Source organism: Molossus molossus, unplaced genomic scaffold, assembly GCF_014108415.1.
Source record: "Molossus molossus isolate mMolMol1 unplaced genomic scaffold, mMolMol1.p scaffold_m16_p_18, whole genome shotgun sequence".
Taxonomy (NCBI): domain Eukaryota; kingdom Metazoa; phylum Chordata; class Mammalia; order Chiroptera; family Molossidae; genus Molossus; species Molossus molossus.
In genome coordinates, this window is record NW_023425353.1 from 47477647 (window position 1) to 47496616 (window position 18970).

Here is an 18970-nt window from a genome sequence, read left to right on the forward strand (position 1 = left end):
TAAGTAATAATTTGCCACCTTAGTGATCTTATATTACTTTTCAGAATTTATCACTCAGCAAATATGCACAATGATCAGATTAGTAAAAATTCAAATTGTCTAATTTGTTAGTACCTATGAATTCCTGAGAGGAAAATAAGACTTATGCGCAGTATGTACTGCACACTATGTTTATAAAAATGCAAAAAGTCACCAAGATGGACCAAAGATGTAGAAGACTGGATGGTAGAGGTCAGTGTGAAAATCAGCATAAAGCTAAAATCACCTTTGTTTGTATTTTTAAGGTTTAATGGGCGAGAGAGAAAAAGGGGAACATTTGATGTTTATTCCATTTACCTAAAGAGAGAGTGTACTTCCGGAGAAGGGCCAGACCAGTTGGGAAAATGAGCCACAAATAACTAAGTTAAAACAAGTAGCCCTAAAGAAGTAGCCTTTATTTGGTCTGAAAAAAAAGTATTTCCGACAGGTAGTATACAATTTCTACTGCTCATTGGATGAAATACTCTTAAGTAGGCTAATTTATACTACACTTTTATTCAAGAAATAGTCCTGATTATATGCACCTAGACTTGGATAATTCTTTAACCATATAAAGTCCCCTAAGGAAAAAGATGCTAGGTTTAAAGTGATTACAAGACATTATGGTAATAAGCAAACTAAGCCAGTTACTGATTATCTTAAACTAAACCGTGCACTACACAGATGCTCCTGGTTACCTTGCTTGGTGGTCTGGATGTTTTCCTGCCAGGGTTATAATCGCCTTCATTTTCAGAGCCAGACATTTTCCTTTTCCTTGCCCCTCGGCCTTTACCTTAAATGATACAAAGGGTTTTTTTCTCCCAAGGTTAAGTGCAATATAAAAGACAAAAACATTACTTCTTTGGCATCCCCTGATCTCTTAATATAAATGATGTAGAAACAATTTGGCAGCATCACTTCAGTTTTGTAGTTGACATGACTGAAGAATATTTCAAGAACACATTTAAACTAATTGGAAGGTCCTCATGACAAATTTTAATGACCAAGTCTCTAAAGCATACAAGAAAACATTTGCATTTTACATATGTTGTCCTTGGGCCTGAAAAGAAACATCTCTTAAAGAGTGCTTTTTAAGTTGTATGTGATGAAAAACAAATTTAGTTTTGAATTTGTCATGGACCAGTACTTTTGAAAATACAGTATGAATTACTAGAAAAGTCATACAAACTTTAATACAAATTATAAAGGTTTAAATCCTTACTCTAATCACACGCTATTAACAACTAATTGCAGAGTCCACTTTAGGTAGCACAATCTTAGAACACCACCCCCTCAACCTCTACCACAGAGTTAACCAGGAAATAATCTGTCAAATCCATATTTCTTCTCAGACCTAAAATTACCACATGCGGCCTCTTTTTTTTTCATCTACCTAACTCCTTATTCTCATCATTGGAGAAGGAAGAGGAAAAGTAATATTTAAATATTCTCCATTCTATAGTGATGCTAGTGAAAGGAAAAGGAACTAAATTGCAATTCTAAATTTTTAAAATTTCCTTAACAGCTATGACCAACTAGATTGTACTAGTAAGAACAGACAGCCTAGATGAACTTAGGATGTTATATTTGACTCAATGAATCAATGAAATGACACTTTTGTATTTATAAAGGTTTCAAACCACGCACACTGTTAAGTACTGACCTCCCCAATCACAGTGTTTCTTTTCCACCCTGCTATTCTCCCTTGATTCCCTGTAGGTCTATATCTCCTTATCCTAAATGACACTTTAAGAAATAAACACGATAATATCTGTCAGTTGGATAAAAGGTTGAACAGCTACCCTTAGAGAAAGTCATGTCTTACATATTTTTAAAGCATCTATAAGTACTTTCTAGATTCTGAAGACAAAGAGGGTACCAGGGAGAAGAACAGGTGCTAGTACCCCTCTGGGGCCCTGAGCCTATCTATTTCCTTTCCTAGATCAGCAAAAAGCTCTGGTCTAGGAGACCTGGCCCCAGCCTACTCCGGGGGGTGTTACACTCTGATCTACCACTTTAATAACTACTTCCAGTGAGCCGCTGCATGAGGGTCTTTGAACCATACATAGGTATGCAAATTGCTTACTTATTGAGTCTCCATTTCTTAATTTGTAAAATAAAGTGACTAAATCACTACACCTACCTTTGGATTAATTCAGCACTGATTCTGAGATATATTGCTTATTGAGGAGTAAAGCAATTTAAAATAAAATAGGTGCCCAGTCTTTTCAAATTCAATGAGAAGAAGAGACTAAATATTTCCCACATGGCATGTTTGAGGGTTATACATGTAGATATTCCTCACCTTTTGGTGCTGCAGTCTTCTTTGGAATGCCAAATTCTGAATCCGAGTCAGAGTTTATAGTCTCTACTTTCTTCTGTTTGGGGGTCCTCTTAGGCTTAGGGGTTGTATCTGAAGACGGTTTTCCTATTAAGCAAATTTCCATTGCTTAGATCAATGTAATATACTCACCAACAAACCAAGCTGAAGTGAGTCCTAAAACAATGGAATTTCTTACAGCTGAGTAGCCTTAAGTAATAAAATGGTTTCCCTCCACTCAGTGCCAATGTAAAGGCAAACAATTTCTCACAGATGATAAACTGCTTTATTATTTAATTATGCACAATTTGCCTTATAATTCAAGTGAGATGTTTTAAATAAGGGCCATTAAAATGAATTAAGCAGTAACTTAAAAAGCGGTAAAAATATAGTAAAGTCAAGACAAAAAAACTACTTGACATTAATTATAACCCATGTACCATATATTAAGTTCTAACTTTAAAAATATTTTAGAGGAATAAAATCATTTCTATGGGACCCTCAAATACTATAAATAGAAACTGATTCACTTTCATTAAGTTGAAATTCAGACTTGGCACTTTTATGTGGAAAAAAATATGAAAATTCTAGAAAAGTAGGCAGTAGACCCAAAGACATTTGTTTTGATGAATTTTATTTTAAAAACACATCTTGTTTTTCAGCTTCATTTACAGTCTATGTGAAAATTATCACTAATCACTTATATGTTTAGTAAAACCTAATTTTAAAAAAAAAAATGGTGAATTAACAGTAGACTTTTCTATTTAAAAAACCCCACACAAATTCTATGGGAAATGTATTCCCAGTCCCAACTGAGGTGCTAGAGCTGAGGCCCCTCATCAGAACAAGAGGAGGAGCCCCAGCTCTTATGGCAGTGCTAGCCGCATTCTGTGGCTTTCCCCTCCGAGTCCTCATGCTGAAATCTACCAAAAGGGCCACAGAGCAGCTCCTAGCAGAAGTACGGTCTTGGCATAGCAGGGTGTTCTGGAGACCACCTTTTTTCTTTGGAAGAGTTTCCAGACTTGCAGTGTTAAGTGGCACTTTGAACTCTACTGGGCAAATAATAAGTCAACCTCTGAGTACTATGAGAAGCCTTTTTTTTGTAAATGTACTGGAGCTATAGAATTTAACTTGTACGTAGTTTGGAGTTAATAACATACATGATCCCTCAGAGGGATATGATGCATCGTCCCCTAGAAATTGTAGTTTTGGAGTAGGGTTGAGGGCTTGCTAGGGTACCCAAAATCACACCACACAGGTTTCACCCAGTCAACTGACACAAGGCTAGTTCAGCTACTGGTAAAACCACCAAATAGGACAGGTGTGATATGTCATCCTTTGAGTTAATGCTAAAGTCTAACTCTTTAGGTTAAATAGGATTGAATAGCTTGAGATGTTTAAAGAACTGATATGGCTCCCAAGTTATCATGGTTGTTATAAAATGCTGATATGAAAAAAAAAGATGCTAAAAGGGAAATTATATGGCCTGTCTCAATTTGAGTTCCCCAAAAGCAGACCCCACCTGATCATAAGACAAATACTGAAGTATTTATTTGGAAGGTAAAGAAAAAGGAGTACAAAAATGAGACGACAGAGAGGGCAGCAGTAATGAGTAAGCTATATCAAGCTGTCATCGATCTGGGAGGTTAATGCCACGAGGAATCTCGTGGAGCCGATGTAAAAACATACCCCGGAGGGTAAGAGCACAAAGACACTTGCAGACCCGCCTTCCTCAATCACTGGTAGAGAGTGGCTGGGAGAGGAATGTAAATATTCCAGCACAGCAGTAAAAAGTCCCAAGGCAAGGAAATGCAGACACTGGCCCATGTGCACTGAAGTGGCAAGGGGATACGGCAGGGCCCCCAATGTGTTGGCTCAAGAGGCTCCTGTGGCCAACCAATTTCTCACCACGTTCCTAGTGCATTCAGAGTAAGTAGGGACTTTTATACTTGTTCTGGTACATCTAATACATGTGTTTCTACAACTGTTATCGGTTGTGCATTTTTAGGATGCTGAAGGGACAGTCTATATACTGTTTGTTTACTTGCTGTGTAAGTAGCAATTATCTTTTAAACACAAAGCACTAATACTTACCTCATTCAGAAACACCAAGGTATGTACCTTGGTGCTAGTAACAGATTCTATGACTCATAAAGAAAAAGAGGACCCCAGCTGAACTGACCAATCATTCCACATGAGGAGTTAAGGCACCGCCTACCTACCTAGATAACACAGTCAGGCTACTAGCAAGACAAAATCTTAATCTACTGTACAACCCAACAACTACAGGAGAGCTTTACTCTCTGTACTATCTTTAATATCAATGCATGGTATTATTTTATAATTACAGCTTTAAAATAAGGTCTTAAAATCATTTTAATAATTACCTCACATGATTAGAAAACAAGGGATTCTCCTTATACACATTTATACTTTATCACTATTTTCTAGAAGTCTTAGTGCACCCAGTTTCAAATTATATTTACAAAAAATCAAATATAAGTACATACCCTTTTTAGCAGCTACTGTTTTACTTGGTACTTTATCTATTTGTTTCAGGCCAAATGATGGTGAAAAAACAGAAGCAGAATCTTCTTCATTACTGTCAAATTTAGCTGAATCTAAAAATTACAAAGTTTTTTTCAGTAAAGAGATTCTGTATGGACCACTTAACACTTAAACTTTGATTCTTTTTACTGATGACTTCTCTTTAGCTAGATAACTTATCTTACAAGTTTCTATTTTGTGATCTTATAATCCACAATATACAAACAGCTGAAGATAAAAAATATAACAATGTTATATTTCAAAAATGTTAACTCTGTTTTAAAATAGTATAGAAATGCATAGAATAATTAATTTTTAATAGTACCAAAAGCTAATTATTTAAAAGTTAACTGACCAAAAATAAATACTGAGGATTTATTTTTAAATGATTTATGAAAAAGCTCTCACTGTAATTATTTCAGTTTCTACACATCTAATGCTATTAACCATTTCAGGGATTAAAGTAATAATGGTTAAGTCTAAGACTAATAAATATTCTTTTTATTTTTTTTAACTTTATTGCTGAATGTATTACAGATGTTTCTCATTTTCCCCCCATTGAAAACCCTCCTCCTCACTCCTGCCCCCCTCCTGCCTTTCCCCACACTGTTGTCTGTGTCCACTGGTTATGCATATATACATACAGGTTCTTTGGTTTATTTCTTCCCACCTGCCAACACTCTTCCCTTTGAGGTTTATCAGTCTAACAATCAATTTGTACTTAATCCCTTCACCTTTTTCACCTATTCCCCCAACCCTCCTCCCACCTGGCAACCAACAAAATGTTCTCTGTATCTATGAGAATCTTTCTGTTCTGCCTGTTCATTTTGTTTGTAGATTCAATTGTCAATAGATATATATTCACTGCCATTTTGTTTGTTCATATTTTTTATCTTTTTCTTCAAAAACACCCTTCAACATTTCATATAATAACGGTTTGGTGGTGATGAACTCCTTTAGCTTTTCCTTGTCTGGGAAACTCTTTATATGGCCTTCGATTCTAAATGATAGCTTTGCAGGATAGAGTAATCTTGGTTGTAGGTTCTTGCTTTTCATCACTCTTAATATTTCTTGCCACTCCCTTCTGGCATGCAAAGTTTCTTTTGAGAAATCAACTGACAGTCTTATGGGAACTTCCTTGTAGGTAACTAACTGCTTTTCTCTTTTAAGATTCTCTCTTTGTCTTGAACCTTTTGCATTTTGATGATGTGTCTTGGTGTGGGCCTCTTGGGGTTCATCTTGTTTGAGACTCTCTGTGCTTCCTGGACTTGTATGTCTGTTTCCTTCACCAAGTTAGCTAAGTTTTCTGCCATTATTGTGTCAAATAGGTTTTCGGTTTTTTTACTCTCTCCTCTCCTTCTGGCACCCCCAAGATGCGAGTGTTGGCTCACTTGAAGTTGTCCCAGAGGCTCCTTACACTATCCTCATTTTTTGGATTCTTTTTGCTGTTCTGATTGGGTGTTTTTTGCTTCCTTATATTCCAAATCGATGGTTTGCTTCTTGGCTTTACCTACTCTACTATTGAATCTGTGTAAATTATTCTTTATTTCAGTTAGTGCCTCCTTCATTTCTGACTGGTCCTTTTTTATGCTCTTGAGGCCCTCACTAAGTTCTCTGAGGTTCTCACTAAGTTCATTGAGCATCCTTATATGCAGTGTTTTGAACTCAGCATCTGTTAGGTTGCTTATCTCCATTTCGCTTAGTTCTTTTCCTGGAGTTTTGTTCTGTTTTTTCACCTGGGACCTGTTTCTTTGTCTCCTCATTCTGGCCACCTCCCTGTGCCTGCTTCTATATATTACTTAACGAGAAGTATGGGGCTAGCTGAGACCAGATGCTGCTTGTTTGAAAGAATTTAGAAAAACCTGAAGCAGGATCCAAGACAGGCCAATCCTATGGTAAAGTAACTGGCAACAGCCTGGGTGGCCTGGAGGTTGGGTGGGGCAAGGCCTCAGGGAATCACCAGGGCGGGGCAAACAGTGTGAGGCAAGTTGCTGGAGTCCCTGATATGGCTGCCTGCCGACCCCACCCCCTCGCCCCCACCTCAGGGAAGGGCTCACCAAAGAACAAAGGCCTCTGACAGCACGTCTGTCCAGGAGAAAGCTGCCTCTCCAGCTCTCGCTCCAGTGCCAAACAACTCAGTTCTTCCCCATTTGTCTTTGGTGCCTTTCAAGCGCCCCCCCCCCCCCCCCCACGCTGGAGCCTGAAGGGTGCAAGTCCGAGTAAGTCTGTATGCAGGCCCTTTAAGAGGAGCTGCCTAGGCTCTAGCAGCCTCAGCCTCCCTCAGCCTCCCTGAGCCTCAGTTCCCGCTGGTCTTACAGCCATAAGTTATGGGGATTCTCTTCCTGGCACTGGAACCCTGAGCGGGGCGCCTGGTGTGGGACGGGGACCCCTCAGTCCTCAGGGAGGACCTTCCCAGCCAAGGTATCCTCCTGATTTTTATCTGCCACTCGTGGGTGTGGGATCATTCCTGTCGTGCCTCCACCCCTCCTACTAGTCTCGATGTGGCTTCTTCTTTAATTTCATAGTTGTAGGACTTCTATTCAGCGTGATTTCAGGCAGTTTTGAATGATGGTTGTTCTGTAGTTTAGTTCTAACTTTGTTGTGGTTGTGGGAGGGCATGATATCGCGTTTACCTATGCCGCCATCTTGACCAGAAGTCTGTTTTTCGTAAGTATTCTTTTAAAATAAATTATAAATCATTGAGGATTTAATTTAAAAGGCATGTAGGCTTATAGTCAGTTTACCTTCGCATTCAAATTAATTCCTCCTTCCAGCTCTCCCTTCAACACCAAAACAAGGCCTCTTTAAAATGGCTACTTTTATATAACTGTTTTGACATGCTGTCAAAATGCATCTCTATCTATATATAGAGAGCATGTACTAGATCTATGTATATCTGTCTATATATGTGTATATTAAAAAATTCCAGACAGTGGGTCAATTCAGTCTTACCAGATTGTTTTGACCTTAAAAATTTCACACACAAAAATATAGGGAATAAAAAATATACACCCTGATTAAATTTGTTCCTTTGAAACTTTTAGTCTTTCAGCTACTAGGGTTTAGTAAAACAAACCCTGCATATTGCTACCTTTGTAGCTTTAAAAGAAAAACTGTCATATATGCACTCATGTTGCCATGAAAATCAGATTTCAATCTTCCAAAATTTCTTTCTAGATATTTTCTCTCATTAAAACACTACCCCCACTTCCTACAAATATACACACAGGTTAGCATCTGCCTTTCTACCTAAGTGCGTCCATATGCCTATTTTGATTAAGCAGTTAGGAAGCACCTCAGGAAAAGTAAACAAACCTTATTATATTGATGAAAATAAAAAAGAAGGTAAGTTATCTAGTCATAAAAACATCCTAAAATTGCCCTGGCTGGTTTGGCTCAGCGGTTAGAGCATCGGCCTGCGGTCTGGAGAGACCCGGGTTCGGTTCCCGCTAAGGGCACGTACCTCGGTTGCAGTTTGTCACCGGCCCTGGTTGGGTCGTGTGGGTGGCAGCCACTCGATGTGTCCCTTTCACGTCGATGTTTCTCTCTCTGTCTCTTCCTCTCTCTCCCTCCCACTCTATCTGAACAAAAAAAAAAAAAATCCTGAAATTAAATCATGACCTAATGATGCATCTGCTGTTTCTTCTTCTCCACTAAATCATAGCAGTACTATTGTAAGTAACCAGGGAAAAGAGGAAATGAGCATACCATCTTCTGACTTCTGAGAGTAGGAAGGAAATGAGAAGAGATTCCCAAAATCCTGAGTTTTTTTGTCATGCGAAGATTTTCTGTTAGAAAAATTAAACACCACAATACAATTTAAATATCTGGTTTCAACCTTGGTAAGTTATATATGATATATACTGCAGAATTATAATCACAGAACAAAATTTTGTTCTGTTACAATCAACCAAACTTGTTTCTCTCTAATATGCACAAATGTACATACACACACAGAGACACCAGACAAACCAGTGATTTAACATAAGAGAATGGAAACTGAGTGAAGGTTTAGTTATTTAGAAGATTGCTAAATTAAATTTTATAATTGGCAGAACCATTCCAGAATTTAACATCATTGGCAAAAATCCAAGGAGAAAGTCAGAATCTCCATTAGAGTAGGCAATAATAATCTTGTTTTTTATCCTAGACTGCATGTGGTAAAATACTTCCTTAAAAAATCTTAAATAGTTCACACACTTTACATTCCTACATGTTAGTGTTCATACTCATCAGAGGCAAGAAAAATTAATCAAGGCCAAAGCTAGAAAGGAAAACTAAACTTCCCATTTCTAAAGAGTTAGTAACTTTTCTTTGAACCAGAGGTTGTCATACTATGTCCCATAGGTCTGCTGCCTATTTTTATAACTAAAGTATTACTACAACACCACTACACTCCTTCTTTTACTGTTTATGCTGTTTTCTTGTTACAATAGCAACATTGAGTAGTTGTGGCATAGACCATATGGCCTGTAAAGCCTAAAATATTTATTATTGAGCCCTTTATGGGACAAATTTTGCCAACCCATGTTCTAAACTATAGCAACAATTATGTAAACAGCTGCAACATTAACCAGATTTATTGCTTCATGAGGAGGACCTTACCTAGAATAACAATTTCTTAGAGCTTACTATAAGATCTTTGACAGATGCCTAATCAATTAACTGCACCATATAACTGGATAACAGTTGCTTCATTACTTACTCTGGAGTAGCTTTTGATTTGCCTGGTGAAAATGTATATTCATCTTTATCTAGGCCATCTGAAGGAACAAATTCATCTTCTCCGTCATTTGTTATGGGAGATGCTTTAACTTTCAATTCCTCTAAATCATTATTGTCATCATCATCATCATCAGCATCATCATCCTCTTCTTCTGAGAAATCGAATGTGTACTTAGGCCTCTCAGCTAGGAGAAAAGTGAAAATTAATGTTAAAATCAAATCCAGCTTTATCCACATGAAATATTATGAATAATGCATTTAAAAAATATTCTAGCTATCTCTGAAAACACTCAAGAAAAAAAAAATAAAACAGCATTTGGAGAATAAACGCCAATAACTTTGGCTTCAGTTATTTCATGTGTTAATATTGATCTTGTACTTCTCAGGGGGCTATGGGGTAATAATACTGCATATGTTAGAGAGTATAAACTGATGAGATTAATCATTGGGATGTTGTCTGTCATACGTAAATATTACTCAAAAACAGGAAAGCAGTCATTATGGCCACTATAAAAGTGACTACAAATATAAGATTTCCCATTTCTGCAATTACCAAACACAGATTTTACAGGTCTTTAAAAAGTACCATTTTTTTAACCTTTTATACAAAAATTTCTATCTTCTATTATGGTAGTTTTATTACAAAATAACATCACAATTCTTCAGATGAATAAGAAAAAGTAGAGGTAAAATCTCAATATATTAGCAAGACAATAATTTAATATATTAAAAAAAAGGTACCAGGCCCTGGCCAGTTTGGCTCAGTGGTTAGAGCGTCGGCCTGCGGTCCAGAGAGACCCGGGTTTGGTTCCCGCTAAGGGCACATACTTCGGTTGCAGTTTGTCCCCGGCCCTGGCTGGTCGTGCGGGTGGCAGCCACTCGATGTGTCCCTTCACGTCGATGTTTCTCTCTCTCTCTCTCTCCCTTCCTCTCTCTCCCTCCCACTCTATCTGTACAAAAAATGGAAAAATATCCTCGGGTGAGGATGGATAAAAAAAAAAGGTACCAGATATGAGGGAAGGCACCCTGGTATAACACAAGTTAGGTTTTATTATAATTTCTAGCATATGCTGTGAAATAAAATTTAAAAATCATTACTTCAAGATATATGGAAAAAGCATAAATATAATTTTGAATTTAACTTAATAAATTAATTTTCATGTAACTTACAGGTTAAAAATTTACATATATTGCACTATCTATGCACATTAGGACAAGAAATTCAATCACTCTGTGATTAGAAAACCAAAAACTGTAAGGCCTGAGAAATAATTTAAATCTCCCAGAGGTAAAACAACCATTATGCCATATTATTCATCTTAAGTAAATTAGGATCTAACATTTGAGAAGAATCTATAAAATAGGACACTCATCAGTTTTTAATTATTTGAAGACTTCAAGTTAATGAATATTCAGACATCATCCAATCACATGTTTAACTGCTATATATAATAACAAAATGGAAGTCTGAAGCTTAACTCTGTAATTATCTAAATTATTCTATGTGCATGGAATCAGACTCTTAAAGTAGGGGGAAATTTTAGATACAAAGAGTAGAAAACTAAAAAAAACTATCAAGTACTTCTACTGACCCACCACTCTTGATACTACCAAAATACATTTAAAAAAAGAAAAAAAGAAATCTTCATCGCCCTGGCTGGTTTGGCTCAGCAGTTAGAGTGTCGGCCCACGGACCAGAGTCCCAGGTTCAGGTCCCGCTAAGGGCACGTGCCTCAGTTGCAGTTTGTCCCCGGCCCCAGTTGGGGTTGTATGGGGAGCGAACACTCAATGTGTCTCTCTTGTGTTGATGTTTCTCTCTCTCTCTTTCTCCCTCCCTCCCTCCTGCTGTATCTGAAGATAAATGCAAAAAAATTGTTCTTGAGTGAGGATAAAATAAATAAATGAATAAATAATAAAAAATTTAAAAAAATCTTCATCTGAGGACATTTTTCCATTTATCTTCAGATAGAGTGGGAGGGGGAACGAGAGGGAAACATTGATGTGAGAGAGACACATCCATTGGTTGCCTCTTGCATGACCCCAACCAGGGCCAGGAAGCAAACTGCAACCGAGGTACATGTCCTTGACCAGAATCGAACCCACGACTCTGGTCCACAGGCACCATGACGCTTTAACTGCTGAGCCAAACCAGCCAGGGCCCAAAATGCATTTTTTACCAAAAATCTTCAAACTATGGAGGAAATATAACCCAAACTTTATAATAAACATCAATAAGAAAATTTTACTTTAGGTGGTAGACACACAATGTAATATACAGATTATGTAACACAGAAATGTACACTTGAAATATAATAATCTTATTAACCGATGTCATTCCAATAAATTTAATAAAGAAAACATTAATTTTAGGGAAATTTGTTTTATGTCCAACTCTGCTAGAAAAGATAATTCTGTAAAGCAATTTTTGTCTTCATAAACTATAACTTCTGAAATACTAATGATTTAATACTTTAGTAACATTGGTAACACTAAGACTACCAACTTATATGAGTAATTCTAACTTGGTCAAACTATAGTATACAATAGAATAAATATAAAATGTATCAAAATACCTGCTGCTCTCCTAAGCAAAGAATCTCTTGGAATAACCACAGGTTCTGTTTCTTCCAAGTCACTTTCTGACTTGGATTCATCATCTGACCATGGATTTCGTTTCTTCATTTTCTTTCCACTAGGTTTGCCAGATGATGTAGATGCTTTTCTTTTTCTCACCCTGGTACCTAAAACCAAAAGAACAACAATAACATATGTATCAACACTTATACAAATGTCATTAACAAAAATAAAACCGTTATAATGAAAAGTTTATTATAAAACAAATGTTCATGAACATGAGAGACGTTAAACTATTAGAAAAAAAGCACAATCAAAAGAATCTAGAAAAAACCTGTATATATAGATTTTGTCACACATAAAACTTTGTAACAAATCCTCACCAGGCTCCTTTTTCTCCCTTTTGGGTTTGGGCCCTTTATTTATAGGCACTGACTGGATCAATGCTTCTTCTCCTGCACCTTCTACTGGTGTTCCACTGAATTCTTCATCAAATTCCACTTTTACTGCTGTGGTGTCAAGATCACCCTACATGTTAAAAAGAAAAATCAAACCATGAATAAAAGTAAAAGTTAAGCCCTGGCAAGTCTTGCTCAATGGTTAGAGCATCAGCAGTCAATATGATTTAGTTACTGATGAAAGGAGAAAATTCTCAGGTTTTTGGCATATAATAGTGATGGCTGATAGTACCAATAACAGATAAAACACAGAGGTGGAAAAGGTGGTTTTGAAATCAGGATAATGAGTCCTTTTTCAGAAATGCTGAGTTTCAGGGGCTTTGGACATTTAAATGGCTATAGTAGCCTGGCACTCCTGAAAAGCTTAGAGTCATTGTGCGAGTGGGAAAAGCTCTGGGCATAGATGATGTTACTCAAGGGAACTCTGTAAGGTGGAGAGAACAGCACTCAGAACTGAACCTGACCAACACCAACTGAAGAGGAAAGAAATTTTCCTAAGGAGAAAGCAAATGCATGTTTAAGTTAACCTGTGTATGGTGGGGAGCCAAGTAAGAGGAAGTGTAGTGCAGATTTCAGTTTATTAGAACAGTAAAGAAGAGAGTGATCTCATATCACAATCCTCCTATGCTTCAATTATTAGCTTTGTACAGAAAACTCTCCAATCTCTCACTCCAGCTCTTAGGCTAATTTCCCAAGCTCTAATTAGACTGTTGGACATATCTACCTATATATCCCCTAGGTTCTAAAATCAACATGTCCAGGCAGATCTAAAATGGTGGTGAAGTGAATGGAAGCTACACAGACCGTCACCCTGGTTACAACTAAAATTAGTACAAGTCATCAGGAAAAACCAACAGAAGAGCAGCTAGAGAGAATCCTTATAACCAGGGACATAAAGAGGTCCCCAAATCGAGACTGGTAGGAGTTATGGAAAGGCAAGAGGGCTGGCTAAGTGCCCATGGGCAGCAGCTGAAGGTTGTCTTAGCTGTGACCAGTTCCATCGGAGAAGTCAGGGGTTATAACCCCAAGCCAGCTCCCCAGCACAGAGTGGTGGAATAGGGAAAGGTGCCTACATAACACCTGGCTGAGAAAATCACCAGAGCAGAGGTTTCGTCCAGCAGGGAGAGGTGCAGGGAACACTGGCACTGAACTGAAGGGCCAGTGCAGTAAATTATAGCTATAGCCACACACCTTGGGTTCCAGCAGAGAGAGGGCCAACTGGACTGGAATTGTGTGAGGAGAGTCAGGGGTTTGTGGCACTGGGGAAAGGTCTGGGAAGGGGCTCTATGCTGAGTCACTCCCCCAAAGAACAGTAGCCATATTCCTCAGAGCTCTTTCCCAGAGGGGCTGTAGCCTGGGGTGGGGGGAGAAGCAACTGCCCCACCCTCGGGAATTTAACATCACCAAGCCTGGAGAAGTGCAACCTAAGGCTCATTAAAGTCAGAGACAGAGACTAACTGCCAGCCAGTAGGCAGAGGAAAGCCTCTGAAAGCTTTGAGCTCTGGACTTGGCTCTCAGTGTTAGAAGTTGTGGCTCTAGGGACTGAACTGTGAAGGCTGAGGCTGAGTTCCTATGCTGAGCCTCTCCCCATTCTTTAGTAGCCATCTCTGTCACGTAACCCCATCAGAGTGGCTTTAGCCTGGGTGAGAAGCAACTGCCTCTTGCTCAAGAATTTAACACCACCTGGCCTGGAGAAGTGTAACCTGAGGCTCATTAATAGTCAGAGACCTCCAGCAAGCCAGTAGGCAGAGGCGAGATTCTAAAGGCTTTGAGCCTTGGGCCTGACCCTGGTTGGGTGTCCTGGCTCTGGGGACTGAGCTGTGAAGGCTGAGGACTGGATCCCTGCACTGAGCCAATAACCTCCATTGTAGAAACCACTTTCTTCTCAAAGCAACTTTAACCCAGGGGAAAGCAATTGCCCTACATGCTGGTAATCCTCTTACCCTGCCCACCTGAGGGCTACAACCTGAGCCTCATTAAGTAACTGAGACTACTAGCCTGCAGGCAAAAGCTCTGGAATAATTGAATCTTTGCTTGGCTTGTGATTCTACCCAGGAAAGTAAGACTAGACAGTGTTAACGTGTTCCCTTCCATACTCATTCAAACACTGCTCAGACAGCCAAATGGTGAAACAAAGAACTCCCAAATGAAAGAACAAGAGGATTCTACAGAAGAAGGGATAAATGAAATGGAATTAAGCAAGTTAACAGAGATAGAGTTCAGAGTAATGATTATGAGGAAGTTCAATAGCATGAGTAAAAATATAAAAACAATGAAAATCAATTGGAAAAAACCCCACCAAGCAGAAATGAAGAATGACATAGCAGAAATAAAGGACACAATGGAAGGAATAAGTAGATTAGAGGAATTCAAGGATCGGATTGGTGAATTAGAAGACAGGGTAGAAAAAAAACACCCAATCAGAGAACTGAAAAGAAAAAACAATTGAAACACAGGAGGAGAGTGTAAGAAAGCTGTGGGACAATATGAAACATAACAACTTCTACATCATAGGAGTTCCAGAAGAAGAAGAAAAATGAACCAAGTTTAGAGAATATATTTGAAGAAAGAGTGCAGAAAACTTCCCTAACATGGTGGAGGAAAAGAGCATCCACGTTCAGGAAGCACAGAGAGCCCCAAGTAAAAAGAACCCAAAGAGGCCCTCACTAAGACACATCATAATTAAAATGCCAAAACTTAAAGACAAAGAGATAATCTTAAAGGCAGCAAGAGAAAAGCAACAGGTCACCTACAAAGGAGCCCCATAAGGCTCTAAGCTGATTTCTCAACAGAAACACTACAAGTCAGAAAAGAATGGCATGAAGTATTCAAGGTAATGAAAAACAAGGTTCTGAATCAAAGACAACAATCTAGCAAGGCTATCATTCAAAATAGAAGGTGAAATAAAGAGCTTCCCAGACCAAAAAAAAACCTAAGGGAATATATTAGCACCAAACCAGCACTGCAAGAAATGTAAAAAGGTCTGCTGTAATAACCAGAAGAAATAGAGAAACATAGCCATAATAAATTAAAATGGCAATAAATAAGTACATACCAATAATTACCTTAAATGTAAATGGAATAAACACTCCAATCAAAAGACTCAGAATAGCTGAATGGATAAGAAAGCATGACTCATATATATGTTGTTTACAAGAGACCCACCTTACAACAAAAGACTCACACAGGTTGAAATTAAAGGGATGGAAAATTTTTTTTCCAAAAAAATGGGAAGGAGAAAAAAGCTGGCTTAGACATACTCATATCTGATAAAATAGACTTCAAAATGAAGGCCTCAACTAAAGACAAAGAAGGCCACTACATAATATTGAAAGATCTATTCAATAGGAGGATAGAACCTTGGTAAATATATATGCACACAATACAGGAGCACCAAAATATATTTTAAAACTTCTGGAGAACTTCAAAGGAGAAATTGACAGCAATACAATCATAGCAGGGGACCCCACTGACATCACTGGATAGATCCTCTAGACAAAAAATTAATAAGGAAACAGAGACTATAAATGATGCACTCGATCAAATAGATTCAATAGACATTTACAGAGAATTTACACCCCAAAACTGCAGAATTCACATTCTTCTCAAGTGCACACAGGACATTCTCAAAGATAAGACCCCACGTTAGCACACAAGCTAAGGCTCTACAAGTTCAAGAAGACTGAAATCATATCAGGCATCTTCTCAGCTCACAATAGCATGAAACTAGAAATTAATTACAATAAAAACACTCAAAAACATTCAAATGCATGCAGGCTAAATAGCATGTTATTTTTTAAACAATGAATGGGTTATCAAGGAAATCAAGAAAGAAATAAAAACCTTCCTGGAAATCAATAAAATGAACACACAACAACACAAAATCTATGGGACACAGCGAAAGCAGTCCTGAGGGGGAATTTCATAGCACTACAAGCCTACCTCAAGAAACAAGAAAAATTTCTAATTGACTATCTAACCTCACAACTTAAAGAACTAGAAAGTAAACAAAAAGAAAAACCCAGAGCAAGTAGAAGGAAAGAAATAGTAATGGTAAGAGTGGCAATGAGACTAAAAAAAACAAACAAACAAAAAAAAAAAACAATTCAAAAGATCTATGAAACAAAGAGCTGGTTCTTTGAAAAGATAAACAAGACTGATGGACTCTTAGCCAGACTCACCAAGAAACAGAGAGAGAGAACCCAAATAAACAAAATCAGAAATAAAAGAGGAGAAGTAACAACTGACACCACAGGGAGGGAAAAAAGGATTGTTAAAAAATACTATGAACAATTATATGCCAAAAAACTTGACAATCTAGGTAAAATGGACACATTTCTAAAATCACACAGTCTCCCGATACTGAACCGAGAAGAGACAGAAAACTTGGACAGACAAGTAACAACTAAGGAAATTGAATATGTAATCAATAAACTCCCAGAAAACAAAGCCCAGGCCTGGATGGCTTCATGGGGGAGTTTTACTGAACATTCAAAGAAGAACTAACACCCATTCTTCTCAAACTATTCCAAAAAAATTCAAGAAGAAGGAAGACTTTCAAAGTCTTTTTAGAAGGTCAGCATAATCCTAATTCCAAAACCAGATAAAGACACTATACAGAAAGAAAACTATGGGCCAATATCCCTGATGAACATAGATGTCAAATCCTTAACAAAATGTTAGCAAATCAGATCCAGCAATACAAAAAAATTATTCACCATGACCACCTGGGATTTATCCCAGGGATGCAAGGCTGGTACACTATTTGCAAATCAATAAATGTGCTAACTACATAAACAAAATGAAAGATAAAAACCATATGATCACATCAATAGATGCTGACAAAAATAGATTTTGACAGAATCCAGCACCCATTTCTGATAAAGAGGCTCAGCAAAGTGGGAATTTAGGGATCATATCTCAACATAATAAAGTCCATATATGAAAAACCTATAGCCAATATCATAATCAATTGGCAAAAACTAAAAGCATTTCCCTTAAGAACAGGAACAAGACAGGAATGCCTACTTTCACCACTCTTATTCAACATAGTACTGGAAATCTTAGCCACAGCAATTAGACAAGAAGAAAAAATAAAAGGGTTCCAATTTGGAAAGAGGAAGTGAAATTGTCATTATGTGCAGATGACATGATATTTTACATAGAAAACCCTAATGACTCCATCAAAAATCTACTAAATTTAATAAATGAATTTGGCAAAGTAGGATACAAAATTAACATCCAGAAATTGATGGCATTCTATACACCCATAATGAACACTCAGGAAGGGAAACTAAAAAAAAAATCCCATTTACTGTACTGCCCTGGCCAATTTGGCTCAGCAGTTAGAGTGTTGGCCTGCGGACCAGAGAGTCCCAGGTTCAGTTCCCACTGAGGGGACGTACCTCAATTGCAGTTTGTCCCTGGCCACAGTTAGGCTCGTGTGGGTGGCAACCAGTCGATGTGTCTCTCTCGCATCAATATTTCTCTCTCTCTCTTCCTCCCACTCTCCCTCCCGCTATCTGAAGATAAATGCTTAAAGTGTCCTTGGGTGAGGATAAAATAAATTTTTAAAATTCCATTTACCATTGAAAAAAGAAAATAAATAAAATAGCTAGGAATAAACTTAACCAAGGAGGTAAAAGACCTATTGTCAAATAACGACAGGACAGCAGCATTTGCTATTTTAAAATTTTTGCTAATTTTTAAAAAATAAACCAGAGTCAAGTTATACTACAAAGCCATCGTAATCAAAACAGCCCGGTACTGGCACAAGAACAGGAATATAGATCAATGGAACAGAACAGAGAACCCAGAAATTGACCCAAGACACTATGCTCAATTAACATTTGACAAAGGAGGCAAGAGCATACAATGGAGAAAATAAAGTCTCTTCAGTAAATGGTGTTGGAAAAATTGGACAGCTACATGCAAAAAAATGAAACTAGACCACCAACTTACACCATACACAAGAATAAACTCAAAGGGGATAAAAGACTTAAATGTTACTCGTGAATCCATAAAAATCCTAGAAGAAAATGTAGGCAACAAAATTTCAGATATCCAGCAGAATTTTCACTGATACAACAATTAAGGCAACAGAAACAAAGGAAAAAAATGAATAAATGGGACTACATTAAGCTAAAAAGCTTCTGCACAGCAAAAGAAACAAGTATCAAAATGAAAAGGGAACCCACTATATGGGAAAGCATAATTGCCAACAATACACCAGATAAGGGGTTCATTTCCAAAATATGTAGAGTACTCATACAATTCAATAAAAGGAAGACAAAGAATCCAATGAAATATGGGCAGAGGATCTAAAGAG

At 37.7% G+C, this 18970-nt stretch overlaps 1 protein-coding gene across 3 annotated transcripts in view; it reads right to left on the reverse strand.

Moving 5' to 3' along the window:
- TOP2B (DNA topoisomerase II beta) overlaps window positions 1-18970 on the reverse strand; it is a 67903-nt gene that overhangs the window by 750 nt on the left and 48183 nt on the right. For all 3 annotated transcript variants that reach the window (XM_036267426.1, XM_036267424.1, XM_036267427.1), the window contains exons 29-35: window positions 12568-12712; window positions 12184-12351; window positions 9591-9795; window positions 8594-8673; window positions 4849-4959; window positions 2324-2446; window positions 717-811 (exon numbers count right to left, since the gene is read on the reverse strand). In XM_036267426.1, coding sequence (XP_036123319.1) covers window positions 717-811; window positions 2324-2446; window positions 4849-4959; window positions 8594-8673; window positions 9591-9795; window positions 12184-12351; window positions 12568-12712 — 927 coding nt within the window. The remainder of the gene's footprint in view (window positions 1-716; window positions 812-2323; window positions 2447-4848; window positions 4960-8593; window positions 8674-9590; window positions 9796-12183; window positions 12352-12567; window positions 12713-18970) is intronic.